The sequence below is a fragment of the Xiphophorus maculatus genome, chromosome 14, assembly GCF_002775205.1.
Source record: "Xiphophorus maculatus strain JP 163 A chromosome 14, X_maculatus-5.0-male, whole genome shotgun sequence".
NCBI classification, from domain to species: domain Eukaryota; kingdom Metazoa; phylum Chordata; class Actinopteri; order Cyprinodontiformes; family Poeciliidae; genus Xiphophorus; species Xiphophorus maculatus.
Genome location: NC_036456.1, coordinates 21,068,434 through 21,089,891, shown reverse-complemented (window position 1 = coordinate 21,089,891; position 21,458 = coordinate 21,068,434). Strand labels below are relative to the sequence as shown.

At 41.0% G+C, this 21,458-nt stretch overlaps 1 protein-coding gene across 8 annotated transcripts in view; it reads left to right on the top strand.

The window, feature by feature from the left end:
• LOC111610953 (high affinity immunoglobulin gamma Fc receptor I-like) overlaps positions 1 to 17,426 on the top strand; it is a 32,625-nt gene extending 15,199 nt beyond the window's left edge. For 3 of the 8 annotated variants that reach the window (XM_023346183.1, XM_023346184.1, XM_023346185.1), the window contains 12 exons: positions 1,845 to 2,183; positions 2,287 to 2,329; positions 7,773 to 7,960; positions 8,262 to 8,297; positions 8,469 to 8,747; positions 8,827 to 9,072; positions 9,173 to 9,334; positions 9,520 to 9,588; positions 12,290 to 12,376; positions 14,154 to 14,193; positions 16,692 to 17,013; positions 17,121 to 17,426. In XM_023346183.1, the coding sequence (XP_023201951.1) occupies positions 7,930 to 7,960; positions 8,262 to 8,297; positions 8,469 to 8,747; positions 8,827 to 9,072; positions 9,173 to 9,334; positions 9,520 to 9,588; positions 12,290 to 12,376; positions 14,154 to 14,193; positions 16,692 to 16,752 (1,011 nt within the window). In that variant the 5' untranslated portion in view covers positions 1,845 to 2,183; positions 2,287 to 2,329; positions 7,773 to 7,929 and the 3' untranslated portion in view covers positions 16,753 to 17,013; positions 17,121 to 17,426. Of the gene's footprint in view, positions 1 to 1,844; positions 2,184 to 2,286; positions 2,330 to 7,772; positions 7,961 to 8,261; positions 8,298 to 8,468; positions 8,748 to 8,826; positions 9,073 to 9,172; positions 9,335 to 9,519; positions 9,589 to 12,289; positions 12,377 to 14,153; positions 14,194 to 16,617; positions 17,014 to 17,120 lie in introns of all 8 variants that reach the window. The other 5 variants (XM_023346188.1, XM_023346191.1, XM_023346186.1 and 2 more) reach the window with 5 other exon arrangements.
• Positions 17,427 to 21,458: the final 4,032 nt, after the last annotated feature.

Here is a 21,458-nt window from a genome sequence, read left to right as displayed (position 1 = left end):
TAGATCCCCATCTATTTATAAAATACATCATCAATCTTTGTCTAAATGTGTCATATTCAGTTTTATGCTGATAATTCAGACATTTAAATCTTTTTATCAACTTTTGTAAAATAATCTCTGATTCTGTCCTGGACTCATTAATCTGCAGATGAAGCAAAGCTGGTGTTTTCCAGGTAAAGGCAGTTTGTCCAAACGATTCTCTCAGTGACAGACAGATTCTGAGGTAATGAAGCAGAAACATTTCTGACTCCACTGAGTTTTTCTCTGATCTGACCAGTCAGAGGAAAATTCATTTCTAAACTTTCTACAGGGAATCAGGAAGGAGATGAAATCTTTCCACAGGCTGAACATCACAGCCTCCATCTTCAGTCAACTCAGTTCATTTAGAGGCTTAAAACATTTAGGTAACCAGAGATCTGTACAGAACCAAAACCAGTCAAACCATGACAGAAGTAATTACAAAATATAATAATTAGTAATAAAGCAGAAATAAAACACACTATGAAGAATGAATGGACTCAAATAAAAGCAGAAACAATGAATTGACTCAGACTGTGTCAAAAACCACTGAGAGCAAAATGTGTTTTAGTGAAACTTAAAAACAGCAAGAGATGAATTTTCAGATTAATAATCAGCTGTTCCATAATTCTGGACAAACCTGATCTCCTCTGAGCTTCAGTCAGCAGCAGGTCCACTGATCGAAGGTCAAAGGTCAAATTTAAGACTGAAGCAGGTCAGAAAGATATTGTCAGGTTTATACACCTAGAACATTGAAATACACAGTGTGGAGGCCAAGTTAATGAACAGCATATTCAGTTACTGTTAAAACTTATTTGTTTAATTAGTAATTCAAAAAGTACATTTGTTGAGGTTTAGGTATCATTATTATATTATATGTAGCTAATTTCATAATGTTTTATTGTGAATAAGTGTTTAATTTTATGCTTTATAACTTAATTGGCCATTTTGCAATTTATATAAATGAGGTGTGCCGCGCTGGAGCCTTAACGACGGTGGGAGGAGAGCAGAGAGAGGAAAAGGTGCTGCAAGTAGAATGGACAGAGCCACACGGTTTTTCAACCGTAGTTTTGTTTTGTGGAGGTTTTTAGGAATTTGGTTGCTCTTGTAAAGGATGGTGCAAAAAACGGTGGAATAAATTTTTGTTTTACATCTTTACAACGGAGTGCTGTGGAAATTCTTATTTTCCTCTTCAAACACACGAGTAAAATCAGCGAAATTAACCTTGTGGCAACACACACAGGAAAAGACAACAGAGAGTTGGTTTCTTTTACTCACGAGGAGAACGGACAGAGATGCATTCTAGTTACAATCTCTTCCTGCTCTCTTTTTATTGAAACAGGGAATGCCCTACCCACAATGCATGTTGCATCTCTAAGGGAGGAAATAAACATATTCAGCTGCAACGTGATTCACAGTTTCATTAGATAAACTAGAACATTTACTATGAACAATATGACTATATAAAGCTAATCAGCAGCATTACTCTATAAACTATCTTATTATAAACATTTAGAACAGGACGTCCTTCTGCTGAGCAGCCGTCTGATTAGAACAAGCTGGCGCCGGCTGCCTGCATCCTTCAGCAGGGCCTCCATAAACACACTGATCAGTTTTTATATAGGTTATTATTTTAACTCTATCACATATAAAACTCATGAACTCAACTTAGGACAGAATAAAAACAGATTTTATTCTCCCTCAGTAGAGAGTTTATGTATCAGCAGCAAATGAAAATATGTATGGAATAAAAAAAACACAAATCATCTGTCAAAAACATGGAACATATCATTGACCTCTGACCTCTGCTGATTTCTCTCCTGCAGGTCATGTAGAGGTCAGAGGTGAACCTGGACAGTCCATCACTCTGCCCTGTAGTTCTGCTGCCAGTTCATCTGTTATCGTCGTTCAGTGGAGCAGAACCGATCTGGGCTCAGAGTACGTTCTTCTGTTCAGAGACGGTCGGTTTGATGTAGGGAACCAGAACCCGTCTTATCAGAACCGGGTGGATCTGATGGACCCACAGATGAAGGATGGAGACGTGTCTTTGGTTCTGAAGAACCTGACGACTAACGATACGGGACTATATCAGTGCCAAGTCCAGAATGAAGGAGGCCTTGATACTAAACTCATCAGAACCATCAGACTGGAGGTTCTTAGTCCAGGTGAGAATTTGTTTCTGGATCAGAACCAGCAGCTTCCTGGTTCTGGATGTTAAATCTGATCCAATCGGCTCATTGACTTGATTTGTGTTTGTTTTTTCTGCAGAGAACAAAATGGAGGAACCAGCGATGGATCCATCGGACTGATAGTTGGTCTGATCTTATTAATCTTATTGGCTGTTGTTGTTGTTTTATTTCTGATCTATAAAAATCAATCTGCTTGTTTCAGGAAGAAAAGCTCAGATCCTCCAGCTGATCTGTAGATTTACTATAAATGCCTTTAATCCATGGGCGTAGGTTTGGGTATGGACGGTCGTGACATGTCACGACCAATATTCAAGGGATATAAAATAGTCCCGACCAATTTTTGCCATATTAATTAAAAAAAAAAAAACATATGTATTTTTTAACAAAAACAAAATAAATAAACGAAAATCTACACTGATTAGTTTAATATTTCAATATACTACGCAGTGGTAGCATTCATTTTAAAATTCGCTGTTATGAACTATGACGACCCGCTATTGGCTCACAGAACGTGGATCTTCGTTCTTTGATTGGCTGCAACAGGCGGCGGCCAGCTGGCCACACGCGGAACGGAAGCTTGGTCCATGGTGCTGACAGTGAACGCGTCTCCTTCTGAGTTTGACATTTATTATGAGTCTCCATGTCGCCACCAAAAAAGAAAAGGACGACAGACATTAGAAGTTATTTCGCTACCTCGGCTGTAAGTACAGTGAGGGGACCCATAAGTTAGATATCTATCACGCAACGCATTTGTTGTAAAGTCCGGTGTTTAGTAAGGTCAGCACTGAATGTGAGGTAGAATAGGTCTGTTAATTATGTAATACTTTTTCACATAGGATGCTCAGACAGCAGAGCAGAACGATGGAGAGGTGGCTGGAGCTTCAGGTGTTAGTTCTCAGATATGTAATATACTGTGAAATTATCTCAGTAAATATGGCATTTGAAGTGTTAGTCTTAAATTAAGTTAAGCTAGTGTGAATACAAACCAGGTTACGCTTTGTTTGCTCTATAGGAGGCAGTCAGTGTGAGTGCCAGTGACCAGGGAAGTCAAGGCAGCAGTTCCCTGGACATGGGGAGTGCGCTATACCAGCCTGATGTAAAATTCATTGCAGCACAGCAGCTGCCCAATAAAAGGTTGCTGTTCCAGGCCAAATGGTTTAGCCTCTTCCCATGGCTGCATTATAGCCCCACCATGCAAAAAGTTCTTTGTTTTGAGTGTGTCAAAGCCTTTAGCATCAAAATGACCTCCTTAGAAAAGAAACATGATCCTGCATTTTGCCTAAATGGTTTTGGCAATTGGAAAAATGCTTCTGAGAGCTTTACTCACCATCAAAATTCGAGGGCACACCATCATGCCGTCACTGTGAATGCAATGGAGCAAACTCCAGTCCATACACAGCTGGCCAGTGCTTTAGCCAAAACACAGCAGGATGCCAGGCACTGTCTTGTGGAAATTATGGAGTGTGTGAGGTATCTGGCTAGGCAGGGAATTGCAATGAGAGGGCATGCTTCAAATGAGGGTAACTTGTTCCACCTTGTGAAGTTAAAGGCAAAGAATGACCCAGTGCTAACTTCCTGGCTGACTCGCTGCCATGATTATGTAAGTCCCCAGTGCCAAAATGAATACTTGACTTTGTTTGGCCACACAATTGTGAGAGGAATTGCTGCAATGATTAGGTCCCTCCCTATTGTCCATTTTTCTATCATTATGGATGGAACCCATGACATCCAGGGCAAAGAGCAGGTCTCTATATGCCTGAGGTATGTTGATCAAGACCTGGTGCCAGTGGAAGCATTTATCGGCTTGTATGATACACCATCTACAACTGGTGAACAGATGGCAAAACTAGCTCTGGACATGCTTCTCAGACTGAACCTGCCTATCTCAGGTATGCGAGGACAGACGTATGACGGGGCAGCAAATATGGCAGGCCGTTTTTCTGGCGCCCAGGCAGTGCTCAAAAAGGAGCAGCCTCTGGTATTGTATGTACATTGTGGCGCACATTGTGTCAACTTAATTACCCAATGTGCATGCAATTCTTCACCCTTACTGTGTGACGCACTTCAGTGGGTCCATGAACTTGGAACACTGAGCAAACAATCTGGCAAATTTAAAGGCATTCTGGCACAGCATACTGTTCCAGAGGGGCCCACCAGGACAGTTAAACCACTCTGTCCCACAAGATGGACTGTCCGTGGGCAAGCTGTGCAGGTAGTCCTCAATGAATATGAGGCTATCCTAAACAGTCTGGAGGAAATGGCCTCACTCGGTTCCGACACAAGCACTAGGGCAAATGGTCTATTGGAGCGATTCCAAAAAGGGAAGACCATTTTAGGCCTCAATATAGCCACAGAGGTGCTCGGAGAGCTTGAGTGTTTGAACAAATCCCTGCAGAATCGTTCCCAAACCATTGCCGGCATGCAGACTGCAGTTCAATATGTAAGCTCAGCTATTCAGGAGAAAAGGACTGATGCAAAGTTTGCAGAATTGTTTGAGAAGTCAGTGCAGATGGTGGATACTTTGGGGATTGAAGCCATTGAAATTCCTCACCAAAGGAAACCCCCCAGGAGATATACTGGTCAGGCTAGTCATCATCAGCCAAAGACAGCAGAGGAATTCTACAGGATTGAGTTTTTCAAGGTCTTGGACTGTTTTGATATGCAGTTCAAAGACAGATTCAACCAACCTGATCTGGAGAAATTCAAACAGGTTGAGGATGTGCTCCTCACCGGTAAGGTTAATGACACTATTGGGGAGTACCCAGAGATTAACAGGGAGAATCTGGGGATTCAACTTTCCATGTTCTTTAACAAACATCCACTAAAATCAAGTGCAGAAGCAGCAGAGATACTGAGAGGGATGCCCAGGGAAGTTCGTGGCCTATTCAATCATTTGTTAGGCTGTTATTGGTGATCCCTGTGGCCTCAGCGGAAGCTGAAAGAAGCTTCAGTGCTTTGAAAAGGCTGAAAAACTGGCTGAGGTCGACAATGACCCAGCAGCGCCTTAACAACATCAGTGTATGCCATGTGCATCAAACAGCACTGGACCTCATTGATATCAAGCAAATTGGGCAGCAGTTTGTGTCTGTAAATGACAGACTGAGGCATGTGTTTGGTGCATTTAAATAACACTTTTTGCCAGTTGATAAAGACAGACACACATGAGCATGCAACAAACATTGCAATAATACAGAGAATTTTATTCATGTTTATTTTTTTTTGTTAATGCAATATATTATTTTATTTTATTATTGATTTATTTGTTATTTTATGAATCTTTTTTCCTCTTAAATGCATAATATCTCAACAATTGGATCTTTTTCCTGAAGTGCAAGAAGTCATTTTTTGTTCTTACCTGCAATTGTGTTTGTTGTATAATCAGTAGATCCAGAGGATATTTCTTTTGATCTTACTTGTAATGTTTGCTGAATTTTGAAAAGGAAAAAGTAAAGTGTTCTTGAACTGATCATGCTGAGTATGACTGTATCTGGTTGTATACACAAGATGTGTGATCTGGTTATGGTTATGGTTGGGGGGAGGGGGTTATTAAGCCAATGTGGTGAACCCCCCCCCACTGGTCAAAAATGGTTGGTGTGGGGGGGAGGAAGGGGGGGGTCAGTAAGTTGTAAGGTCCCACCAAAACGCCCTTGCTTTAATCTGTGGACATGACTTACATCAGATTATTGCTGCTGTGGATGGAGGTTTCATCTGTCAAAAATGAGTTGATTTTCTCTTGCTGACAGATAAACCTGCAGTCATAAATCATGACTTGATTATTATAAAATAGTTTTGTACAATGACTTCTGGACTGAAACACACAAATTGTAAGGATTTGGTTTTCTCTGTGTTGATTAGAGTTTTTCTGTGTTTATTTTGGGTTTCTGTCTCCATGTTGTCCTGTTGACCCTTGATTGTTCCCAGCTGTGTCTCGTTCCCTGATCGCCCTCTGTGTGTTTAATTTCACCTTTGTCTCTGTGTCTCTGTCGGGTCCTTGTTGTACCAGTCTGTCTGTTGTCTTCAAGTCGAGTCCAGTTACTCCCAGTGTGAGCCGTTGTCTCTGTTCATCTCTGCTGTCTGGATTGTTGACATTTTCATCATTAAATCATCTTTATTCACGTCAGCCTGGTCCCCTGTGTCAGCCTCACCTCCTCTCATTGCATTTCATGACACTAACTCAGTGTTTCTCAGTTCCGGTCCTCAGGCCTCCCTGCCCTGCATGTTTTAGGTGTTTCCCTTCTGCTACACACCTGGGTTGAATATGTGGGTGATCAACAGGTTTCTGCAGCACTTGATGGTCATGCAATCATTTGAATCAGCTGCTCTGGAATAGAGGCACATCTAAAACATGCAGAGCAGGGAGGCCTGAGGACTGGAATTGAGAAGCGCTGCACTAAAGTGACATTTTAATTGTAGGTGTTTTATGTACAACTAAGCAAAACTTTAGTTATTTTAGGTTGTTTGTTGATAAGTGGAGGCAACAATAATACATCAGTTATTGATGTACATTTTCTGTTATCCTAAATGTTTTTATGTCCTCTGCACTCTGAGGGTTTGGGGTCAGGAGACACTGAGAGTTTATCACTGCAGTGTTTCAGTAGATCAGGCTGAATGCTTTGACTCTTATTGTCCATTAGTGTCCAGCAGCAGTAATCCATCCATTAGTGCTTCGGCTGAGTGAGACGGTTTACTGCAGTCAGTCTCATCCTGAAACTGTGTCACCTTTAATGTTTCTATCTCTGGTCCCATAACAGGAAGGAAATGTGATGGTGAGAAAACTTTGACCAAATGTTGTGGAGACTTTAAGTCATCTTGTTTATAGATCTTTTTTATTAGAAATGTCCACATCTATAGCTATGGTTCATCGATGGAAGCATTAATAAGACTGTTTTTCTGAATGATTATTATAAAGTGGGTCTACAATTAAACTTAGCTGTAGAGAGAAATTAAATATCTGAGAGGAATCTTGATGCAACCTGCTCAGGTCTAAACCTCAGTGTCTAGGAGACAGAGATGATGGAAGGAGCCACATGTTCACATGTTCACATGTTCTCCATCATGGTGGTTTTTATCACAACCTTTGTGTAGGAAGTGATGAACCTTTAGAAATGAGACCCACAACTGATTGGACTGTAACATGGAAACAACACAGAAAAGGGATTTTAACCATCCATCCATTTTCTAACAGGAGCTGCTGCCTGTCTCCACCCTGGACGGGTCACCAGTGTGTCGCAGGGCAACACAGAGACAGACAGGACACACAACCATAAACACACACACACACACTCACACCTAGGGAGAATTTAGAGAGACCAATTTACTTAACATGTTTCTGGACTGTGGGAAGAAACCAGAGAACCGGAGAGAACCCAGCATGCACAGGGAGAACATGCAGACTCCATGCAGAAAGACCCTGGGAATCGAACCCAGAACCTTCTTGCTGCAAGGCAACAGCTCTACCATCTGCACCACTGTTCAGGCCTCAGGAGTTTAATATGGAATATATTTAATTGAATTTGTTTGGGATTTTTGTGAACAAGACAATTATGATCACTTTGATTGCAACAGGTGATCTGTTGCCATGGCGACTGATGATAGACCAATAACTATCAGCAATGCATCATGAAGAGAGAGAGCAGCAGAGCTGCGTTAAGGAAGAGGGCGGTCTCTCTTTACTCTGAGTCTCCAGTCAGACACGAAAAACGTCAAATGAAGGAGAGAAACCATGAAGGAAACACAGCAGAGTCTGCTGCTCTGTAAGTTCATATCTGCTGATTTAAGTATTGATACTGTCTGATTATTGATGATGATGATGATGATGGTGTAGGATGAAGGAGAAACAAGTTAGACTGAACTGAGATCAGCAGGTTTACAATTTACTTTGAATTACAAGATTAAAAATAATCCTAATATGTGAACTAAAGACCTGAAGAGATTAGAAAATGATTAAAGCTGGAATGTTTGATAGATGAAGGTCTGCTTCTAGATCACAGATATCAGTTCTATGTCACAGCTCTGGATGTGGAATAAAACCAGTTTAATGTCTGTTTTCTGTAGGTCTGAGTTTCCTGTTGGGCTGCAGAATAAACCGAGGTTAGTAAAGTTTATACTTATTATTATCTCCAAGTAGGAAATGATAAAGTCTGCTGAGGGTTTCCTTAGAGAAAGATTAGAAAACAGAAGAAATACATTTGCTGTTCATGGAGACATTTTAATTCTTTGTAAAGAAAAGTTTTTATTCTGAATCAATATGTTTATTTCCAGTCCTCCCAGTTCATCTGACTGTGAGTCCCAGCAGATCTCAGTTCTTTGAAGGAGAACCAGTGACTCTGATCTGTGAGGATGAAAACAGACCTGATGGATGGACTGTGAGGAGAAACACGACCTTAGAGAGCAGGAAGCGATGTGGAGATGGATGGGGGAAATTAAATGGTTCTACCTGCAACATCAGCAGCCTCTACAAACATGAAACTGGTCTGTACTGGTGTGAGTCCATGTCTGGATCCTCCAGCAGCAGCAGCAGCATCCAGCTCTCTGTCTCTGGTAAGATCAGACTGTGGAGTTAGTGTTGCTGAAGCTGTGTGGAAATGGATGAAATGCTGTAGTTTGTCTCTGTGTTGAGGTGGATCAGTGATCCTGCAGAGTCCTGTCCTCCCTGTGATGGAGGGAGATGACGTCACTCTGAGCTGCAGAGCAGAGAATTCAACCCACAACCTCCCAGCTGCTTTCTATAAAGATGGCTCCTTCATTGGTGATGAAACTACTGGCAACAAGATTCTCAACTCAGTGAAGAAATCTGATGAAGGCCTCTATAAATGTAACATCAGCCGTCATGGAGAGTCTCCATCCAGCAGGATCTCTGTCAAAGGTCAGAACTGTTGATCTTCATCACTTTCATTACTGACTTTAATTTATAAAGTTTCATTATTTACTAATTAGACTGCAGCTTTATGAATATATCTTTTCAGAGAATCCCACCACCTCCACCTCCACCTCTTCCTCTCCATCCTCTCCTCCTCCTGGCTCCTCTTCTCTTCATTCCATCTTGTTGTCTCTTGGTTCCTCATGTGTTGTGTTTTTACTGGTGTTACTGGTTCTACTGGTGAAGAGACGTCGTCACAAAACAAAAGGTGAAATACAAACATCTTGATTTATAAAAGCAGGTTTCTCTATAGTGGTGTGAATGTTTAACCTGCACTACTGATTTTTTTTAATAAATAAAATGAAGTCAGATATTTCAGCACAAAACTATTTCCTCATAAAACTGAACTGCCTCCTGAAGCAGTGAATTGTGGGTAATCTCTGTTTCTTCCAGCTGATAAAGGAGACGACGTCACATACAGCGACGTCCAGATAACTCAGCTTCATCAGCAGAGACCCAAAGGTGAGGATGATGATGATGAGGATGATGATGATGATGATGATGATGTTTGAAAACATCCAAATGAAACATTCGTCTTCATGTTGATCCTTATTAATCCTGATCTTATAACTTCCTCCATGTTGCTGTTTTATTCAGTCAGTTTGCTGGTAGATCTGCAGACCCTGAATGAATCAGGTGATCTGTTGCCATGGTGACAGTCAGTAGGAATGAATCAGGTGATCTGTTGCCATGGTGACTGTCAGTAGGAATGAATCAGGTGATCTGTTGCCATGGTGATTGTCAGTAGGAACGAATCAGGTGATCTGTTGCCATGGTGACTGTCAGTAGGAATGAATCAGGTGATCCGTTGCCATGGTGACTGTCAGTAGGACCAGAACCAGCCTGCCATGTTGGACCGTCTCTGCCTGCAGTCTGTGGTTGTTCTGCTGAACAGACTAGCAGCTCTGTGGTCGTCCAGCTTCCTGTTTCTGATCAAAACGTTTCCTGTCAAACAAAACCTGAACATTATGAGCTGGGCCCCATCAGGACCCAAAAACAGGAGGAAGAACTTAAATATCTTTTGAAACTACACAGAAACGTATGAATATTTAATAAAAGAAGCTCAACCAGAAGCTAAACAGTTTTATTAATGCATGGAATGAGTTTATTTTGTTACATTTATTTAAAAGATAAAAGTTGTGCTGTGTTTATATAATTAGTTTAATTTCTTGAATTGGATTTCATCTCAGTTATTTATCAATTATCAGTCAAACATGGTGGCAGGTTGGTTCATTGTCTGGAGGGGGAAACGTACCAACCTGTTCCAGATACATCAGAGGATCTAGGTCAGTCATTTTGGCTACAATGAGAAATAAATCCTGTTCATCTTTCAGCATCAGTTCCTCCAGGACTCCATCTCCCTCAGTAGTTCTGAGTCCGTTCCCTCCGGTTCTGTTCAGTCTGCTTTAATCCGTCCTCCAGTTCTTTTGGTCAGGTGTGAACAAGTAATCTACAAATAAATCAAACTCTAAAACCGTCTAAAACCTCGCTCTGGGTTTGGTTGAAGTGAGTATATGAACACCAAGCGGACCGGAGACCGCTCCAGAAGAAGGAAGTGGACTATAACGCAGGGCATTCTGGGTAAATACAATCCAAACTAACATGCTAGCCTAGCGATAGCTGGAGAAAAGGCTCATGGATTTTAGCCAAAGACTAAAGAGAAATCCTCCACCTGCATGCCACTCTAGTGTTATTACATTACATGAAGAAAAACGTTGTGTCGTTTCCTTCAGTGGTTCTTGGTGCAGCGCCCCCACAGGCCAGGAGGGGAACAGGTTGGTTTGACTCAGAACCACAGCAGCTGGAGGTGGAGCAGATGATGGAGTTCTGGGTCCAGTAGAACCGGGTCGACCGGACCATCACTATCCTTAAACATGAACCGATATCGATCAATATCTTGTGTTTCCTCCATTAAAGCTGCTTCTTCTCTGTTGGACTCAGAGTTGATGGAGTTTGGCTGGTTGTCTAGAATCTCCTCCATGGTGACATCATGAGCTGGTGGATGATGGAGACGTTTCATTTCTCCACCTTCGCTGTGAGAAATGAAAGGCTGCAGATGATTGATGGAGTTTAGATGTGAAGAGGAGCTTCACCAGTTCAGTTTCCCTCAGAGCCGTTAGCATCGATCATCGTTAGCATCGATCATCGTTAGCATCGATCATCGTTAGCATCGATCATCGTTAGCATCGATCATCGTTAGCATCGATCATCGTTAGCATCGATCATCACTGAGATGTTTATGGTTGTTATGTTGAATAGCAACAAAACTGTTGTTGTTCAGCAGGGTTGCTGGACCACACTGCCATGTGGTTCAGTTTCTGAACATCATTCTCTGCTTCATGGTTCCCTCAGTGAACTAGTTCACAGCCAACAACACGCATCATGACTCTGCCACCACCGTGCTTCACTCTACCTGATTACTGCCACTCTCTTCACTCCGTCTGAACTGAAGTTTATTTTGTCCTCATATTCAGCAAACAGTTGATTTGTTCAGATGAAACTTTGTTCTGGTCATGCAGATCAGCTTGATGAAGGACTGACTGCCTGTCCCTTACTCCATGTTTAGCGCCACCTACAGGCCTGGAGGAGTAAAAATAGTCTGATTGTACCTGTAGATGTAGATTTTAATAATCTTATGCTGCTTATCTTTCAAACAGCAGCTCAGTTTAACTGTTAAAATTAGAGAAAACACATTTAACTGCCTTCTTCAAATAACTTTTATGTCTATCATCATTTACCCCAGTAAGATGCAGGCAGTATATGAATAGAGTTATTGATAATCAGAGGATCTGTAACGCTCTGATTCCTCTCGGTGTGTTTGTGCTTCACCCTTTGTTCCAGTTAATGGTGTCTCTGCGTGTGAAAGCTGCCCTGCTTTTCCTCTGGAGGTGTTGGTGGTTTCTGCAGGGTGGTCTGCAGACCTGCATGTCACTGAGTCGAAGTTTACAGAGCGTCTCTTTGATCTGTGGTGCAACGTGTCGACTTGGATTGATTTAGCTGTGAGACTGTGTGGTCTCAGTGTTTCCCACCTGCTAGTTTTACAGTTATTTAAGTTCAGAACAGACAAAACAAAGAGTTAATGTCTGCATGAATGATATTAAAGCATTTATCTGACAGCAGCGCTGCAGTATATTGACCTCATTTCATATTTATATATTTACAGAGAGTCCTTCATCTGCCATCTACTCAGACGTGAGAACAGACAGGATCAGTTATGGAGAAATCAACATCAGAACCAACAGAACCAGAGGTAGAACTGCTGCTGATTAATGTCTGAAATAATCTATAAAGTTTGGATTAACAAGATAATGAGAAATATGGCTAGACTTTATATTAATATTTCGATTCTATAGTTTTATAATTATGAGATATTAGCATTCAGTAAACATTAATGCTCAGAGGTAAAATGCTACCTCAGAGGTTCTTGAGACTTTGCTCTTCCAGAAAAGATCTTGACGTGATCTAGTGACCTCTGACCCCACTGAGGTTCCCTTAGTCCAAAGTTGGGCATTGCTAACTAAACATTAGCTTTTACTTCCACTAACACTAGATTGCTGCACCAACATGATATTTAATGGCAGCTAATGCACTAAATTCAACCATATTGATAATCTTCATGTGTTACTAACACAGTATAGCGCCCCCTACTGAATCAAACATTGCACACCTTCCTGAATGATTCTTTGGAGCAGACCTTTCACTCATGGTTTCAGTTTTATAGTAGTTGAGTTTTGCTAACCGTTGCTAAGTTAGCCTAGCTGGTCATAGGAAGGCTTTGGTCAGAAAGCACTGAGGACATCAAGGCTCTGATTGAGGAACAAACTCAGTAGAACCGAACCAGCTCTGTGATCCTCTGGGTTTCTGGTTTCACAACAGCAGATCTGAACTTGGTAACTAAACTCAGAGTCTAGTTAGCTCTGAAGCCTGAACATGAGGACAGAAGAAGCTCTCATCAATGGATGCAGATAATATGATCAACTTGCCCATCTCTGTTTTAGTTGCTACTTATAACAACTCACATCAACACCATATCAGAGCAGGAAGAGGAAGACCTGGGGGTTTCCAGACTCCTGTTCTCTGTTGATGGCTTTACTGAGGCGGAGGAGGTTGCTAGTCATCTTGGTGGGACGCTCATCAATGCAGTGTGCTGTGTGTGTTTCATGGATGGGTTGAGTCGGGTTGCTGGTGTTGGGCCGGTGGTTGGGCCGGGCTCTGCATGCCCTGCTCTGGTTGCCTGCATGTTGGTGCTGCTGGTTGCAGTGTGTACTGAAGGGGCTCCAGCCCTTTCTGGATGTGGGGCCACTGACGTTTTGGTCGGTTTGGTGCACTGGCAGCGTGTTGTACGGTAGAAGAGGCGATGTGGGGGCCGTCTGCCCTGGGTGCCATCCTGGTCTTGGGTCGGGAAACTCGTTCTGTAGTTTGGTGGCGTCTGTTCTGTTGTGTTTGTAAGGTGGGGTAGGGTGGTGTCACACAGGGCATCTTGTCTCCATGTGGTTCCAGGGCAGGATGCACTGGGCCTGCTGGGGGGGAGGCTGAGTGTGGAGCTGAGTGTGGAGTCGCTGATGGGCTTTCTGAGGCCAGAGTCCATCTCTCTCTCTCAGTGCTGGTTGTTCTGGACTTCCCGTCTCTCTGGGAAGGTTCTCCACTGGTCCCTGTGGTTCCATGTGGAGAACAGTTCTGGCCTTACAAATGGGTTTTCAATCTTTCCAGGCTGATGTCACTGACTTTATTCTGCTCTTCCTTGTTCAGTGGAATTAAATATTATAACTGGATGTTTGAGATCATTTGGTCGGCTTCATGTCATCAAACAGGTTATTTTTAAATGATCTTTAGATTTTACAGTTCAGGCAGGACTAGGATGGAGACATGGCTGGTTAAACTGAATCTTCAGAATATAGTTACTAACAGTTCAATTGTGTTTTAATAAGAGGAACAATTAATTTTTCCATGTACATTTGATAAATGATTTTAAAGTTTTCATAAATCTGTTTTTAGTTTTATTTTAACCAGAGTTTATTTTCTTCCAGATGTTCGACCAGATACCAACATCATCTACTCTTCACTGAGGTAGTCCACCAGTCTGACCTCTGACCTCCAGCTGCTGCTTCACCTCTTTATTTCACATTTAGTTGTTTTATTGCTTTGGCCCAACATCATCTGACTTTAACATCGTTTCTGTCTGGATGTTTAATCAAATGTTTCTTTCACATAGTTCGTTCTGCAGTGAACTATTAAAGTTTTCATTTGGTCTCGGCTGTTTCTACGTCGTTGATCGTTCTGGTTTCTGTGGCTTCAGAGCCGATAGATTAGAAATGTTTTCCTGTTTGCTCATCTCTGATCTGTACAAACAACCAATAAACCACAGAGTGAAAAAGGCTTCAGTGGAAACTTTCAGAAAACAAGCAGAGTGTGTGAGTGTCTGTGGGGGTTGGGGGGCGTGTGTGTGTTTGTTTCTAATACCTTTTCCTGACATATACTGCGTTGTGGGGACACACTGCCCCTTGTGGGGACCGAAGCCTGGGCCCCACAAGGGGAAACGCTGTTTTTGGGTCAGGGGTTAGATTTAGGACTAACGTGTGAATTGAGTTTTGGTTAGAGTTAGGGTTAGGTATGTAATGGTTAGGGTAAAGGTAAGGTTAAGGTTTCGGCTGTAGAAATTAATGGAAGTCAATGGAAAGTCCCCGCAAAGACAGCTGCGCAAACGTGTGTGTGTGTGTGTGTTTTAGTTTCCTCTTCAGTACCATCTGTGGCCTAATTCTTCTTTCTAAATACTGCTGGACCTCATGTTAACCAAACTTGCTCTGACACAGTGAACCTCCTTGTTTTGGTTTAAAGTTTAGGTTGAGAAGTAAAATGTGAATTAGGTTTTGGTTAAAATGGCACCCTTTGAATTTCGTTGTCCTTGTGACAATGACAATAAAGATTTATCTTATCTTATCTTATCTTAAAAAGGGCAGTGTTATGTATTTTCCAGAGACATAGCACCATTTAATAGAACAATAAAGTGTCAGGTTTAAATCACTAGAACATCAAAATACAAACACAGGAAAGACAAGAGAGAGTTAGATTCTTTTTACTCGCGAGGAGAACGGACAGAGACGTGTTCCAGTTACAATCTCTACCCTCTCTGAAGTACGTCCTGTTGAGCCCTCTCTTTGTATTTTAACAGACTTCTCTATTACATGCATGTTGCAGCTCTGAAGGAGCAAAAAGGAAAAAAACAAAACATATGCAGCTGCAACGTGGTTTATGGTTTCATAAACAGTATGGCTAATCAGCACCACTACGTTATAACCTATCTCACATGAAAGGTCAGGATGTCGCTATAAACGATCTTATTATAAACACAAAAGGTCAGGATGTCCTTCTACTGAGCAGCAGTTTGATTAGAACAAGTTGTACCATCTTCACTTCACACTTCTTCACATCAGCCTTGCATCTAAGGAGGAGGACAGGAAGTTCCAGCTGAGTGTTTATCTGTTGCAACCGGTCAGAACCGCAGTGACCTCCTTCTCCACTGAAAGGAGAAGAAGGTCACTTCTCCTTTCAGTGGTCTCCTTGAAATATACTCAGAAACAGAATTAAAGAAATTCAAACACAACATCATTAATGTTTATGGAAACAATAAAAGTAATATGAAGTATAAAACAGCAAATGTTTGTTAATGATATATACAATTTCTCTAACATAAAGTAACTGTTAAATTCAGTTGTTATAAAAATATATACACCAAAGAAATTTTACTTCCTGATTTAATGCCTTCAGATTGGGCCTCTTTCTCTTCTTCCATTTTTAATAATAAGAGTGAATGTGAGCATGGCAACAATTGTTACCGCTAGCATAACACACAGACAGCGCTATGCTAACACACAGACAGCGCTATGCTAACACACAGACAGCGCTATGCTAACACACAGACAGAGCTATGCTAACACACAGACAGAGCTCTGCTAACACACAGACAGCGCTATGCTAACACACAGACAGCGCTATGCTAACACACAGACAGCGCTATGCTAACACACAGACAGCGCTATGCTAACACACAGACAGCGCTATGCTAACACACAGACAGCGCTCTGCTGTTGTCCATTGGTTTGTTATCCACTAAGATCAGCTCCAGTTTTTTCTATATTCCTCGTTTTTCCCACACAGTTTAAAACTATCAGATGTTTTAGATCTTCTAGACCTGAAGGAACCTGAAGATGTTTCCTTCATCACTGTCGTTCCCACAGTTGAAATCAACCACACACACACACACACACACACGCACACACACACACACACACACACACGCACACACACACACACACACACACACACACACACACACGCACCCACACACACACACACACACACACACACACCCAGCCAACTGGGTCCAGTAACCAGTTCGACCCAATAACAGTTTAAATATTAATGAAGTCCAACATTAGCACTAATGGACTCTTTCTGCTGGAAATATCAAAATAAAAGCACTTCCTGTTCCAGGTCACACAGGATCTAAGATGGTCATTGTAGTGTCAGAAGGCCTGGTCTCACCTTTGACCTCTCTGCTCCGTCAGGTCAGCAGAACCTCTCAGCTGGTTCTGGAGACAGAGTCACTCTGCCCTGTCCAGCTGCTGATGTCTCCATCATAGAGGCTGTGATATGGAGCCGAACTGATCTGGACTCAGATGTTCTGTTTGTCCGACCCGGTCAGGAACAGTCAGTGGTCCGGCATGCACCCTATCAGAACCGAGTGAGTCTCCTGGACTGGCAGATGAAGGATGGAGACGTGTCTTTGGTTCTGGGCAACATGAAGACTGAGGACAGCGGGACGTACGAGTGTCGGGTTCAAACTCATCAACATCGTCAACCTGCAGGTTTCTACTGCGCCTCCTCCAGGTGAGGGTCACACTGGATCAGAACCAGCACCTTCCTGGTTCTGGATCTCAGATCAGATGATGACCATCTTCATTTGGATCAGACTAATTCCTGGTTCTGTCCTGCAGGGACCCAGGATGGAACAGGAATGATGGATCCGTCAGACGTCTCCCTGCAGCCGGACTCGTTGTTCTGATTCTGTTATTTACTCTCTGGGTCCAATCGGACTGAACTGAGTTTTCATTACAACGGAACCTGCAGCTGAACATGAAGTTACTTTTACTGTTTTACTGTGAACATAAATATGGAAACCAGATCAGCTAACAGATCCCAAACCGTCCAGAGCTCCACTGAGACCAGGGGTCAAAGGTCAAACGGAGTCAGTCTCAGTGTTTCTCTGCAGAATGAAGATCAGAATATTTATATTTATTATATTTATAATATTTATGATATTTATAATATTTATAATATTTATAATATTTATGATATTTATAATATTTATATTTATGATATTTATAATGTTTATAATATTTATGATATTTATAATATTTATAATGTTTATAATATTTATGACATTTATGACATTTATAATATTTATGACATTTATAATATTTATGATATTTATGATATTTATAATATTTATGATATTTATAATATTTATAATGTTTATAATATTTATGACATTTATGACATTTATAATATTTATGACATTTATAATATTTATGATATTTATGATATTTATCATATTTATGATATTTGTTATATTTATGATATTTATAATATTTATGATATTTATAATATCTATAATATTTATGATATTTATAATATTTATAATATTTATGATATTTATAATATCTATAATATTTATAATATTTATGATATTTGTTATATTTATGATATTTATAATATTTATAATATTAATAATATCTATAATATTTATAATATTTATGATCAAACTGCTGCTCTGATGAAGCAGTTTGTCTCTGGCTGGTCAGGAGGCTGAAGGCTGATGAATCGCTGGCCCAGTTGGATGAAGCTGGTTTCCAGCCAGCATGTGTTTGTGGGGCCCATCGGGGTTCGGTCAGGCTGGACGGGTCCAGTATGGACAGGGCTCATATGGGACCAGGTGGGTTGACAGAACAGAACAAACCCAACACCTGGGTCCAGTTTGTTGATAAAAGCAGCAACACATGGAGAACCCACATGGGTCCCTTTTCCCCCAAAGTCATCCTGGATCAAACATGAGCTGCCACCTTATGACGCCGTATGGGTCCTGTATGGGCCCCATCACCCATAATGTCTCTGACCCAGATGGGTCCCACATGTTAATGCTGCCTGTCACTAATGGGGCCCACCAAAATGAAGGTTTCTGTGTTTTTATTGTCCTGAAAACATTTTATTTGTCAAATTTTTATCTTTTGGTTTCTGCAGATAAATGTGAAGAATTTGTTCCCAAATCAAACTGTTTCATTTCTCTTCTGTTTTTACCTTCAGAGGAAAAACCTGTTGAATTTTAATAAAATCAGAGTGAAAGAATCTGTCTGTCTGTCTGTCTGTCTGTCTGTCTGTCTGTCTGCCTGCCTGCCTGTCTGTCTGCCTGTCTGTCTGTCTGCCTGTCTGTCTGTCTGTCTGCCTGCCTGTCTGTCTGTCTGTCTGTCTGTCTCTGTGTCTCAGATCTACAGCAGCTCTGCTTCCTTTAACCAGATAATTGAAATTATGAAAACATGTAGATTTAGATTTTTTTCCTTTTGAAATATTTTATTGTTACTTTGTGACATTTAAAACATGACATTGTACATTTATACACAAAGTTTTATTTTCTTTTAATAAATACAATTCATCAATTAAATTAAACTAAAAGAAGATAAGAACAAGGATCTAAAAAACAAAGTCTGTATGTTAAAAGTTGATCAGGACCGGGTTCAGAATCGGGATCAGGACAGGGTTTATGACCCGGGTTCAGGACCGGGATCAGGACCGGGTTTATGACCGGGGTCAGGACCGGGTTCAGGACGGGATCAGGACCGGGTTCAGAACCGGGTTCAGAATCAGGATCAGGACCGGGTTTATGACCGGGTTCAGGACGGGATCAGGACGGGATCAGGACCGGGTTTATAATCGGGTTTATGACCCGGGTGACTCGGGGAGCCGACCCGTTCTCAGACAGAGGAGGTTTCATCTGTGTGTCTGACAGTAAATATTAAATCAATCAGATTCCTGCTCTGTAAATAAACATTTTCTTTGTTCTGAGATTTAAACATGGAGCTGAACTCATAAAAACTAAAATCTTTCTGGAAATGGGCCGACGGTTTTCTTTCAAAGTGCTTCAGAGTTTACTGGTTCAGATATTCATTCAGTTTGCTGATCTGCCCAGCAGCGTCTCCCTCTCTGTGGTTTCACTGGGAATGAGGAAGTGATGTGACACCAGGCCCACAGCATCACACTTCCTCTGTTGGAGATCAGCTTCTCACCTACAGTTGGTTTACTGAGTTTAACTTGTAACTTTCTGCTGTTCCTCGGTCAGGAGAACCAAACAGGAAGAAAGCTCTTCATTGTGTCATGAATCTCAAGTCTTCTTCTTTTCTTTTTCTAGTTTTTCTGTGTGATTTATGTCTATAATTATGTATTTAGTGACTGTGATGCTGAAGCTGCACAGATTTTCTGAGGATTATTCACCTGAAGAGCAGCAGAGTCACGTGACTCCATCAGCTGGTAGTCAAACATCCTCCTGCTGCCACCTACTGGCGGAGAGCTGTTATTACAACTCAGCTGACAGAAACAAACTGGGTCAGAAAGAGGCTCAGCATCTGGAACATCTGGACTAAAGCAGCTTGTCCTAGTCAAAGGCTCCAAAACAGGATGTGTAGATGTCCAGATTATAATCCAGAATCCTGAAGAGATGAGCAGCTGAATGATTCAGAAAACAGATTTCTATGGATTCTTGTAAACTTTTATTTTTCAGTCAGAACTTTATTTTCATCTTAAGGATGGAATCAGTTGCCAGATAATCCTGAACATGAAGTGATAAATGTTGAAACTCAGAGACTGAAAAGAGAATAACAGTCACAAATAAATTACTAATTCATTCATTAATATTGGGAAGAGAAACAGTTTATTATTATTTCAACATTAAAAACGTTTGCTAAGATTGTGTAGAAAAAATGTTGATATCTTTATAAATACAGTGTTTTGTGGTCAATATTATTTCACCATTTTATTAATGTGGGTTGCCAGGTTGGACCAGGTTTCCTATCAGGTTATAAGAATGATAGAAAACATGCTAACAAAAAGCCTCAGACCTGCAGACAGGATGACAGACGAGGCTCTTTGACTCATTTATATATGAAATGATGAAATATTTCCCTGTTTTTACTTTCATTCTTTAATTGCCCTGTAGGCAGCAATTTATTCACATGTACATTTATTATTATTGATACTTTAATTAAAGATGAGTTGTATAAGTTCATGTTATGGGGTAACATGTTCTCATCCACCTCAGTCTCTGCAGTTTCTCTCCTGGAGAACAGAAACATCCATCAGCTGAGCTGTAATGTCAGCTCTCCGCCACTAGGTGGGGAAAACCCACAGCAGCTCCAGAACCGGGACCGGAACCAGAACATTCAGGAAATGAAATGATTTGATAATTACACATTTTCCTGAAAATATTAGGCATGAAGCAAATAATTCATCTTTCATCAGTTTCTCTGCCTGAGTTTTACTAACAGCAGATTTTAATTTACACAAATCTGCTTTTAATTATTAAATCTAAATGATGTAAAAACTGGATTTATTTGCTTTAGTGTTCAGATGTTTAAACCCAGTTGGAAGTTTTGTTTCTGTTGCAGGTAAGAAAAATAAAATGTTATTAATTAGTTTATTTTTGATGTTTTTGGGTAAATGGCGTCTGACGGTCCGACTGCTCCAGCCATGAGTAACGACCCAAACTTTTCAAACTGAACCAGAACGTAGAAATCACAAGAGGTGATGAAGATGAGGAAGAGGACCGAGTTGACTGGAGGAGCTGCAGCTTCATAATTGTTGCTGCTTTGGCCTAAAAAAGGCTTTGGGCAATTCAACAAAATGTTGCGTTTGCTTAGGAAATTCCCTGGAAAGGTGGATGAATGATTGGTGAACACATGAGTTCATGCAGGCAGCAACAGGAAAAGCAAAATGATTCAACATGTTCTAACCTGCAGCCTGACAGCGACTTCTGGAAAACCAGCAGGAAGTCGTTCTGCATCAATGGAAACAAAATCAAATTACTTTAAGGTTGAATTAAAATCTTCAGACTTTCAGTTGGTAACAAGACCAACCATAGTAACACAGTGGACAACATGTTGCAGAGAAAACCACTAAAACAGCTTTACATCATAAAACAATAAACTGGGAAACTAGCATGAAACATTTTACCATCATCCAAATTATTAATACACATCAAACATAAATGTCTGAATGAGCCGAACGCA